General features: G+C 42.0%; 2 protein-coding genes across 3 annotated transcripts in view; one reads left to right on the forward strand and one right to left on the reverse strand.

Moving 5' to 3' along the window:
• ITPR2 (inositol 1,4,5-trisphosphate receptor type 2) overlaps positions 1-12,087 on the forward strand; it is a 499,981-nt gene that overhangs the window by 445,734 nt on the left and 42,160 nt on the right. For both annotated transcript variants that reach the window (XM_027593395.2, XM_027593396.2), the window contains one exon: positions 4,404-4,564. In XM_027593395.2, the coding sequence (XP_027449196.2) occupies positions 4,404-4,564 (161 nt within the window). The remainder of the gene's footprint in view (positions 1-4,403; positions 4,565-12,087) is intronic.
• The window catches only part of SSPN (sarcospan), a 250,908-nt gene that overhangs the window by 7,556 nt on the left and 231,265 nt on the right, over positions 1-12,087 (reverse strand). The window lies entirely within an intron of this gene.

Below are 12,087 nucleotides of genomic sequence, written 5' to 3' on the forward strand. Positions count from 1 at the left end.
GCCAGGTGCTGCTAAAATAAATAAATAAAAATAAATAAAAATAAACCAGACAATAAAGTGGTAGAGGCTAAGATAGAAATAGATAAATTTTCATAGCAAAGTGTTATGGGCACAGGGAGGCTCCACTAACTGTTTGTGTCTGTGCAAGTCAGTGGTAGTTGAGCTAGGTCTTGAAGAAGGAATACCTATAAGGCAGGAAAGAGAGGAGGTGGAGGCATAGAATTTTCCAAGGACTCGGTTTGTTTGGAGAATGGTGAGAAAGTCAGAGTCGCTCTAAGAAATGTGCACAGAGTAGATTGTCAGAGTATGAGTCCAAGGATGACTTCAAGTTCCCTGGTTGACAAGGACTTCATTAACAGAGGTAAAGAAGAGCTAAAGAAACAAATTTTTGATGAGCTGCATTTGACATGCCCGTAAGCAACCCAAGGGGATTTACCCAAAAGACAGCTGGAAATAGAAACTGAAGTTGAGAAGAAAGGTCAGCGCTGGGGCCACATCACCAGCACAATCATGGCTGAAACCAGGGGAATGGCTGACAAAGCTTAGAGAGCAAGAACCAATGGAGATGAAAGACAACCAGTTCCCTGCCTTTACATCCTCCACCGCCCTAGTCCCCCAGTCTCCCCACTCATAGCCTCTATTCCCAGTCTTCCTCTAAATCCCACCACAGGAAGTTACCTGAAGCACAACTCTAAACAGGCTAGTCTCCACGCAAAGGCCTTCTGGATAAAGTGCAGTTTCCATAGCTTTTCATTTAAAGCTCTTCACAGTTTAAAAAAAAATAAAACTCTTCATGGTTTCTGCCAAATGTACCATTACATCTTCATTTCCAAATGTTCCCTTCGGAGGAATTGATGCTCCCCCAAACAGGTGGTCTACTTCCATCTGTAGCTTTGCCTTGCCACTTCCTTTGCCCAGAAGGCCAAAGAACATGGCTTTTGAGCTAGAAATTTTTCTGTTTATGTACCGACCGACTTCTCCACTAACAAGAGGTGTTAACTTGAGCAATTTATTGAATTCCTCTGGATCTCTTTCCTCACATGCTGAAAGGTCAGATTGGATTATTGTAATTATAAGAGCATATTTAAACATCTTTATGTTGTTGTCAGCACAAATAGGTGCTCAATAAAAATTAGCTAGCTTTTATTACCATTTATCTCTTTTCCACTTGCCATAATCCTGTTTCAAGGCTAGACACTTAAATCTTTACACCTCTTTTAAACCTTTTAAAGTGTACCTTGTCACAATTCATTTTGTCCTCCTCTGTGCTTCCCTGGCAGTTTATATCACTTCAGGATATAGTGCAAGCTACCTGTTTTCTCTACCATATTACGGATTAATTGATAGTAGACACGTTATTTTTATAGCCCTATGTACCTTGCAACAGAAAGGTAATTGTTTGAACTGAATTCTGGGAAAATCTACTTTAACATTCTCTCTCTCTCTCTTTTTAAGTAGTTCTATTGAGATATAATTTATATACCCTACAACTCACCCATTTAAAGTCTGCAATTCAGTGGTTCTTAGTATATATTCAGAGTTGTGCGTCCATCATCACAATCAATTTTAGAACATTTTCATTGCCCCCAAAAGAAACCTCATACCTGTTAGCCATCACCCACCAACCCTCCACCCCCAACCTTTCCTCCTCCTCAGCCCTAGGCAACTGTTGATCTACTTTCTGTCTCTACAGATTTGCCTCCCCTGGACATTTTACATAAATGGGACCGTATAATAATATGTGGCCTTCTGGGACCTACTTCTTCTACTTAGTATGATGTTATCAAGATTTATGGTGTAGCACACATCAGTGCTTCATCCTTTGTATGGCTGAAAATTCCATTGTATGATATGATATATTTTGTTTATCTTTTCATTCATTGATGAACGTTCGGATTGTTTCTACTTTTTGGCTCTTAGGAATAATGCTATTGTGCACATTCATGCCCTAGCTTTTGTGTGAACATGTGTTTTCTGTTCTTTGGGTTAGGTACCTACAAGTAGACTTGCTGGGTCATATGGTCACTCTATGTTTAACCTTTTGAGGAGCTGCCAAACTGTTTTCTAAAGTAGCTGTACTCTGTCACATTCCTACCAGCAGAGTATGAGGGCTCCAGTCCATCCACATCATCACCAAGATTTGTGATTAATCTGTTTTTGATTATAGTCACCCATGTGGAATAACATTTTATTAGTGAACTATTTTTAATTCATTCCATAAATACCATATTCAGGGCTGACTATAAACCGGACACCCATGTTAGCTCTAGGACCGTTGGTGAAGAAAAGAGACAAATGCATCTGCTCCTGGACACACAGTAAATAATAAACATAGTAAGTTCTTATCTAAGTTCCTAGATAAAATGGCATTCCTTTCTTCTGTACTGATTAGCAGGCAGGCTTTTGCTCACACAACCATTTTTACCTCTTTATCTTAGACTTGTGGTCCAGTTTAATTTAACACCTTTGTTGAGGCTATGTTCATTCTGTTAGGAGGTGATAAGCACTCTAGGAAAAAGGATAAAAGAGAAAGAGTGATTGAGGCTGTTGGCAAAAGGGAAGGGGCAGGTTGTAGGACTAAATAGGGTGATCAAGTTAAGCCACATGGAGAAGGTGAGATTTGAGCAAAAGCTTGAAGGTGAGCAAGTTAGAGAGACACCAGAGAGAAGAGCGCTGTGGACAGAAGAAGCAACCAGTCCAAAGGCCCTGAAGCAGGAGTCTGCATGCGAGCAACAAGGAGGCCAGTATGGCTGGATGAGAGTTCGCAAGGGGGAGAGTAGGAGACAAGGTCAGCGAGGCTATAGGGCCAAATCACTTGCACTTTAGCAAATAGATACCACATAGGACCTACTTATACTCAACAACTGGTCATTATTTATCTGAACTTCAACTTAACTTGGCCTCACCTGAGCATCCTATATTTTATCTGGCAACCCTACTCATAAGCCATTGGAAGGCCTTTGATCTTTATGCTGAGTTGGTGGAGAACCACCACAGGGTTTGGAACAGAGGAGAGACACCATCCTACTTTGGGTTTTGAAGTATCTCAGTGGCTGCTGTGTTGAGTATAGGCCACAGAGAGTTAAAGTGGAAACAGGGGAGCCTGAGACGCAATTGCAGTAGTCCAGGTGAGAGATGATGAAGGCTCAGATAAGCGTGGCGGCTGTGGAGGCCATGAGAAGGGACCAGATTCCACGTATATGTTGAAGGTAGAGCCAAGAGAATTTCAACATGAATTGGATATGGGTGAGAGAAAGGATTCGAGGATGATTCCTCGGTTTTTGGCTTGAACAACTGGAAGACTAGAGTTGCCATGGAATGAAGAGGAGGACTGTGGGTGGAGCAGTTTTGGGGAAGAGTATGGATTTTATTTGGGCCATGCCGAGCTGATGATGGGTCAAATAAGATGAGGCATCACCATCAGCCAGATAATTTTATGGTATTTTCCATTAAAATATCCAATAATGTAATTTAAAAGGTCACTCTTCCACTAGGGACAGATTTTTTTCTTTTTCCTTATTGTACTTCATATCTTATTACTTAAAGAGTCTTCTTCATGCCTGAATGGCTTTTTTAAAATATGCTTAGAAAAGAATAGCCAGGATTGGAATTCAATTTCCTAGTTTCTTCTCCAGTATCTGAACTGCAAAACCAGACTGAATCCCAACATCCCATTTTACTTGGCAATTGAATTCATTTTTCTATAAATGTTTTTCTTCATCTCCATTCATTTTCTTTCATCCACCCTTCAACCCTTGAGAGAAAAGAATCTTACTATGCAGAACCTCTCCTCAGTGTCCTTCCAGCAGCTGAAAATCTGCCCTGGATATTGAAAAGACCCTCTCCTCCTTAAAATGCCAGGCACAGTAGTCTAAAGGGCTGCAGCCCTTACTGCACTCGGAGCAAAGATCACTGTGGACGCTGGCTTGCCCTGTGCTGATTACAGATGGTTTTCAAGATGACTCTCTCAGCTGCCTCTCCTCTTTTTACCCAAGTTCCTGGAAAAATAACTTTTATTTTTTTGTCCTGATTAACAAGCGTGCCTTTTATTGCACAATCATTTTTACTTTTTCTTAGATTTGTGGTCCAGTTTAATTGGACAGTTTTGACATGGCTATATTTAAAATTATCTGCAAATTTACAACTATAACAGGACCACGCATCTTCAAGGATCCATTGGGTAGAGGATGGAGGGGGGAGAATGTTAGTTTGGAAGAAGTCTGCAAGCTATGGCCTTTTTTCTGGAGGTCTTGTGTACTGTACTGTTTTTAATCATAACATTCTAAATTGGCACACTCACAGAAAGCCTTTATTCATGTAATTGTGATGTTTTGTTTTTATGCTAAGAAGTAAGTGCTGATTAAATGACAAATTACATACATTGTGTTTTCTGTGTTTTGCAGGACTTGAGAGGGACAAGTTTGATAATAAAACGGTTTCATTTGAGGAGCACATCAAGTCAGAACACAATATGTGGCATTATTTGTACTTCCTAGTCCTGGTGAAGGTTAAAGACCCAACTGAATACACTGGACCTGAAAGTTATGTGGCTCAAATGATCGTGGTGAGTGATGAGAGCATTTGAACCTTTGACGAGGTTTCAATTGTATGCTTTCCCTTTCTCTACCCTACCCTTCTCCCAATCATTGTGTTAACTTCTAAATAGGACTGTCAATCAATGAAGAATCCTCATACTGGCTAAATCATTGGACTTCTTGGTTATAGAAACCAAATCTAAGTCTCAAGTGCACAGATGATATTTACTGAAGAATTCTCTGTGCAGTGAATAGCACCATCTCAGCCACGTCTGTCATCTTCTGACCTCGTGTCATTGCTGATGTCTCAGTTCCCCATATCTGGAACTTTCCCATTGGCAAATATGAACAGAAGAGTCATACTTTAAGAAATTCCTTGGATTTCAGAAATCAGGGGTTTAAGAAATTGAACCATGTTTGGGAAGAGTATAATGTTTGATCTCAATGAGAGAACACTGGTTTCCAAGCTATGTATAGTTTGGGGTGTTGGTAATGATTGGCACTGATTCTGCCATACCTACTTGCTTATAACTAACTCCTCATTAAGATCAGGAGCAAAGGCTGTGGTTGTCCATGACTTGGACTTTCTTCTGTTTTACAGAAGATTAAAACTAAGTGGCTTAAAGAGAAGCCAAAGTTACAGCGTTAGTGTACCATGATACACATTTAGTGAGTATTACCGCATCCGATATAAATTCTTGTATTCTTATAATAAACATAGCTGTATGTTGGATTTTTTTTTCTCAAAAATCTTCTTATTTGAGAGTGAGGCTTTAGAAGAGTCATGATCCTCCTTGCTGCCTGGTCCCAAGGGTAACATTTAGGAAGCACCAATGCTGAAGCTTCAGGAGAGGCAGGTGACAGTGGCTGTATGTCCCTCCTTCTGGAAGCTGGTCATGCACGTGGGAAGACATAAACTACAGTAGATGGAACAACCAAAGAATATGTTTGGCGGGTAACATTAATAAGTACAAGTTAACATTGCAGTAATTTATCTTACCTGACAATATTTATATGTCACAGGAGAGCTACATGTAAACTGAATTTTTATTCCTGAGCATTTTTCATGTTTTTTTTTTTTTGACTTGCATCCTACTATAAGTTGTTCTATGTGATTAGAGGTTTGCATCTTACTATGAAGTTGTCATTCCTATGTGACAGTGGGCAGAACCTAATATTGTTTCTTTTTTCTCCATGTTTCCTCTTCTGCCCTCTCTCCCTTCTACATTAGGAAAAAAGGTAATCGGTTTGCATATAGGCACTCATAGTTGTTATTTATACATTCTTGATCTCAAGATGTTTGGGGACCATCTATGTGAAATATTTTTATCTGCTTGCTGGGGAAGAAACATGTAGAGCATTATGTTTAAAATGCAACTTCACATTGCTATATTTTATCAAAGTTTGAGTCCATATAATGAATACATATTTACTGGGCATCTATTGCGTCCCTTGGACTAAAAGATTTTGGGGAATACACTGACGAGTCTGACACATTCCTTCTCTGCCAAGGAATTTAGAGCTTAATAAAAGGGAGAGGAGAATAACAAGCCAAAAGTAAAATAGGCTAAGTTCCCCAAGAGTGGAACAAATGAAAATCTGTGAAGGCTTAAACATGTAGAGTGACATCCAACAGAGAGGTGGTGGAAGGGAATTGTGTGTGGTGGGGGGGCAGTATATCATACAGGGTGGGATTTGTGTAGATTGGGGGTGTCTGTTGGATTTAGAGTGAGTTCATGTAAGAGGGAGAAACCTGAACAAAAGCATAGAGATGGAACACTCAGACATTCGGGGGGACATTGGCCCAGTTTCACTGGCATATAGTCCACTTGTAAAGGAACTCTGAGAGATAGGATAGAGAAAGTAGATTGGACTTTTGGGTGGTAAGTGTTGGTTTAGGATAGCATTTCATCAGGAATGGGGAGCCACTGAAGGATTTCACTACGGGAATGATGTGGCCTAGGACAGTAGTCAGGCCATGGTGCGTAGGCTGGTTGGGAGAGGGGAAAGATGAAATCAGCGGTGGTATTTGGCAGTTGAGATTTGGGGTAGGGAGGGTCAGGAGAGGCGGTAGACTACAAGATGAGCCCAAGACACCTGACGTTGTGAGCCTGGTCATTGGGAGAAAGGTGGTGTATCGGTTGCAGAAGGATTTCTGCAAGAGGAGAGGCTGCTCATAGAAGAACACTTGTTGATTTCAAAATGAGACTAGAAGCTGAGTCACAAATTAGGAGGGACAGGGTAGTGACAACAGCATGAACCTTCGAGCCAGAAAGATCTGGCCTCAGACCTTAGCTCTGTCACTTACTTGCTGTGTGGTCTAGGATATCTTGGGCAAATCTTTGAACCTATCAGGGCCTCTGCCTCCTCATCCAAAAGGAAGAAATTGGTGTGAGATCAGTGAGATAATACGTTAAACGTGGCTAGCAGTGAAGGTACTCGGTAGCTGACAGTTTTTAGTGTGACTGTCCACATGAAGTGACAGTTGAAGCCATCATATTATGGAGAGATGGGAGAAGGGAGAATGTGTAAAGAGAGAAAGGAAGAGAAAGCCCAAGACAGAACCTGGGGGATCCCCCATTCAGGAAAAAGAACAAAGACAAGTAAACTAAGTAGAGAGGAAGACAGTAAGAGGGGCAGAAAGAGAACTAGGTTGTGGAGTGTGTCAAAAGCCAAGAGATGAGCCTCACAATGCCAAGAATTTCAACAGCAGTAATTGCTGCAGAGAGACCATGAAGAAGAGACTGGCCAAACAGAGCCTTTGGGTTTTGTAATGAGGAAGTCACCAGGTGGCCTTTACCATAAGACCCGTCTTTCACCTTAACATGAAAACCAGCATTTTGCCAAGCCCTTGTACTTGAATTTTTAAGGATCCCTGAACTTATCCATGTTTCTGCCCATCCTGTTCCGTCAGCTCTCTCCAGAACCGTGACGGGAGGGAGGAGCACCCACCAGCTTATTCCGGTATGAACTATCTCATTCTCATCCAAGCAGGGCATGGCCAAGACAACAAGCACTGTTTCTGAACTTCTGAATGACCAGGAGAAGGAAGAGGGAAATCATTAAGCTCAGGACTGATGGAAACAAAAAGTCATTTACACAGAAGAGTGCTCACTTACTGGAATAGCCTTTTTGGAACATTTCAAAAAATCTGTAGCTAATGAACCCAAGTTAGAAAATCTGTTACTCCAAGCTCTGTGGAGATTATGGCTTTGTAATCCTGATCCTCAGAGAGAAGGAGAGAGAGAAAGATTGAGATTTTAGAGCACACAGCAAGTTGAAGCAAGTCTACAACTCAATTCAAAGACTCTATATTTCCTGTCTCCAACCCAGAGGCAACTACTCACAACAGTTTGGAAGGAAACCTTACAGACATTTTCCTACCACTTTTATTTTTGCTCCTTAAAAATAGTTCACTTACCAGGTTGATTTAAGCGCTTGTTTATCAGTAGAGCTTCTACTACACTGTTTAAGTATATCTGATTTGTACTTTGAGACCCTTAGGAAGTGCCTCCTTCCTTATGGTGACATGAGGAAAATGAGAATATAACAAGTTTGGGGGATGTTTCTTTCCTTCGTATATTTTTTTTCACTTCCAATGCTTCAACTTTATTACTAGGTCAATAAGGAGTATTTATATCAATATGCATTAAATCATACATTGTAAATAAGTTGATTTCTAGAGGTTAGAATCTAAGGAAATATACTTGTGCCTCTACATCCATCCAGTAATAGGATCAAGACTCTGAAATATGAAGAGAAATTGAAATCTTCCTTCCCTTGCCTTCAGACGCCAAACTAAGCTGTTTGATTATCAGCCACTGTCTGAGTATCTGAATGACCACAGAGCTTCTTCTGGGATATTGTTAGGGAAGATGTGAGTTGATCAAGGTATTTGGGGAATATATTTTCCCCTGGCAAGCAAACCCTCATTTTTGATAAGGGAATTGATATTTTGAGCTTGTATTTATTGGGAACAGAAAATGAGAAGGAAAAAGGAAGGCCCATGCTTTGGAAAGTGAAAATCATGAAAGAGAATCCAATAAACTGGAGGAAAGGGTATAAAAGGATAAATCCTCCAGCCTATACTAGTAATGGCCTTTGAGCATCACTAAGCCCTTTTGCTTCTCCCATTACCCAAAGGATGATGACTGAGAAGGAACAAACAAAATTGAGATCATTAGAAAAAATGCCCAAGGCTTTTAGATGTTTCTCTAACATTTCGAGGACATTTTCAGATTTTCAGTGTTCGTTTGCTGAGATAGGGTTGGGGCCTTTGGGGATATTTATGACTTAATTTGGAAAACGGCAGGATCAAAACCAGAGGTGCCTGTAAGAGAGCTATTGTGCCCGTTCAGAGACCTGCCACCTTCCCCGTGGGCTCCGCGATCCTGGGCTGCCACCGAGACCCTGGCTGGCCACCCCCCAGCACCATAGTTTTTTGGGGGTCATTTGATCATTTTTAGTACAGGGTACTTTTAAGCTCTTCTATTTACTTGACTCCTGTCTAGTGTCCCACTATTATGGCCATGTCTGCTAGGACAATTTAACTCGGGCTTTGGTTAACATAATAATTGTCTTGACACAGAAAAAAGAGTTGTGAGTTTCTTGAAGGCCACAACCAGGAACATCGAAGCCCTTTGTTCTTTGTAATAGCAGGGCAGGTAATATCTGTAATATGCCTTAAAAGCAATTTGATAAACAGTGAGTGCTCCCTGTCTCCTAGCAGCTCTTTATGGGTTTGATACAGAAGGATAAGTAAGAAATAGTCTCTTTCCCCCAGGAAGCGCAACACATTTATTGAATGAATAATAAAATAATGAGTAAATTAACAAATGAAGGGTTTTTTTCTTAGCCCTCTGGTAGTTGGACATAACTTACAGAAAGATATACCAAAATAGCTGCAGGAGTTCAGAACATGAATTTCTCATTAGTCAAATGTCATCTTTTCCCCTCTTTTAAAATTGGAAGATAAAGATGCAGCAGGAAGCGTTAGCCACCTGAACCAAGTATAATGAATGCAGTATTAGAAATCGTGTGGCTGATTTGAGAGCCAAGGCAATTTAATCCCCTCTTGCCGTGTTTCTCAAACCCAGTCCCCCCTTTCAATGAGATAGAAATCTAGTCACCCATTACTCTAGCTCCAGAAGAGAGGAAAAGAGCTAACAATTTTCCAGATGTTTTCCGTGTCTGGAACTCAAAATCAGTCTTGTTTATAGTTAACCCAGGTTTTGAGGAGTAACTGTTGGAGAGGGAGATGTTTGGGTTCACAAAAGACATCGAGTCTTCCAGGATTTGTATGCACCCCTCCTCCGTTAGCACCACTTGCCGACTTAATTTCTGCATTATTGTTATGTGTCATAACTATGAAATTATATGTTCTGATTCTATTGTTTCTAATTTATACTAATTATGTAATTGGATCTAAGTAAGCCAATTATGTAACTGCTCAATCTTTAAAACCTAAGACTTTAGAACTTCATAAGACACTGTTAAAAATGTTTACATTTCGAGACAAACCAAGGGGGTCTTTGCAGCTCAGCATGCACAATTAAGAAGTAAACATATACATTGAAGGAGACACCACCTTTGCTTTCCATATTTTAAGTCCAGACAGGTGTCTGCAATTTAAGAGGGATCCTTTTCACTTCTCAACTCTGGATTTCATTGTCATTGTGGGGTCTATCCTCTACATTATTCTAATTTCTTATTTCATATTCATATATAATATCTATGAGTTACCGCATTTAACCTTGTTCTCATCTTCTTTTTAGTTTGTAAAAATAGAGATAAAAATGGTAAGTACTTCCCAGGGTGGCTGTACACAGAGTCTGCATCTCAAAGACTCTGTCCTCAGTGCTGGAAGTGAGGGTAAAGGACTGGGGCCAAATCGTGTTTAAATGAGCTTCGTGGAGGGGAATGTGATGGGGAATAGAGTCGAGAGCAGGCAGGTCTCATTGACTACTTCCTGAACTCTTCAACACTGAATCTGCTGGCGGCCAGGGGATAGTTCTCCAAGTTCAAAAAGCCAAAAACTGGCTTTTGTTAGTGTTTCTAATCAGTGCTGAGGAGAAGCTCAGTGTAAAGGAGTAAGCCTAGGTAATAGATTCTGAGGTTTGACTTCTTGGGATTTCCATTTACACGATGGGTGACTTTCCCCTCTTCACTTAGCCTTACCCATCAGTGAAGCAAGGACAACCAGCCAGTCAGCAATCAGAATAGAACTGGCTGAGTGTGGCTGGATCCAGGAGGCCTCCTGCTGTCCCGGGCCCTGTCCCTGCCCCTGTGGTTGCTGGATTGGGGGCGGGGGGGAGGCAAGGATTGCAGGGTCCCAGGGAAAACACCTGGGCAGAGAAGGCTGCAGGGTCCTAGGGGGAGAGGGGGTCTTTGGAGGGCTGGGACAGTGGCTAATTTGGCAACTAAGAAATATAGCCATGGTCTTAGCAACCAGCACAGCCATATCTCTGTGTACCAGCTAAATGTTGGCCCTGGATAGAAGACGTCCCTTGCAGAGTTGCTATGAGGACGAAATAAACTCATGTGCACTAACAGCACTACTGCTAATGTAACTGACATTTGATGAGTGCTGACTCTGTGCCAGGTGCTGTGCTAAGTGTCTGACACATGTGATCCCTTTTACGGCCCTGGGACAACCCTGGAGGCACCCTGCTAGGACTGTCGCCATTCTGCCCATGAGGAAGCAGGCTTAGGGGACACTGATGACTCGCCCAAAGTTGCACAGCCAGTGGAAAGGTACGCTGTGTCTGTAATGTGCCCGGCACATGCAAATGGCCACTGAATGCTCTGTTATTATCTGATGCCGTGCTGTGTCCAAAGCTAGAAGCCGTGCTTCCTTTGAGAGCAGGCCAGGCCGGCTACACCCAGCACCCCCAGCAGCAGGCCTCGTGCTCCACAGACCGGGGGGGGGGGGGGGGGGGGGGCGGTGCGGGGGCGGGGGGAACTATACACATTCAGTCCAGGGCAGGGAGTGGACCTGGCCGGGAGACAGGAAGTCAGCTGACTGCCCTACAGTTGCAGGAAGGCCTGAGAGGAATTCAAATAGGAAAAATATACTCGTTCAGAGCTGGTTGGCAACTGCAAGCTTCCTACAGTGATTCAAAGTATTGCAATTACAATTATTACAATTGCAGGCCAGAAAGACAGAGGCTGCAGGATATTTCAATTTAATTTGGCAAGAATTTGCCAGGGAGCACTGCGCACAAGGCACCAATCAAAACAAGAATAAAACTTGGTCACTGGCCTCACAGAACCACAATTTGACAGAAAAGACAGCTACTGTCACTGGAAACTATAGCACAAATACCTCTGGTGAGAGGTAAAGTAGACATACCAACACACAGCATCTGGAGAAATCTCAAATGACACTGTTATGCCCCTGCCTGAAACCTTTTAGTGGTGCTTTGAATAAGATCCAAACTCTTTCCCGTGGCCCCTCAGACCACCGGGGCCCAGCCCACTTCACCAGTCTCGCCTCATTCCATGTTCCTTAGCCAACTACAGTTCAACTATGTTGGCCCTTTTCTGGGAAATT

This window comes from Zalophus californianus, chromosome 9, assembly GCF_009762305.2.
Source record: "Zalophus californianus isolate mZalCal1 chromosome 9, mZalCal1.pri.v2, whole genome shotgun sequence".
Taxonomy (NCBI): Eukaryota; Metazoa; Chordata; class Mammalia; order Carnivora; family Otariidae; genus Zalophus; species Zalophus californianus.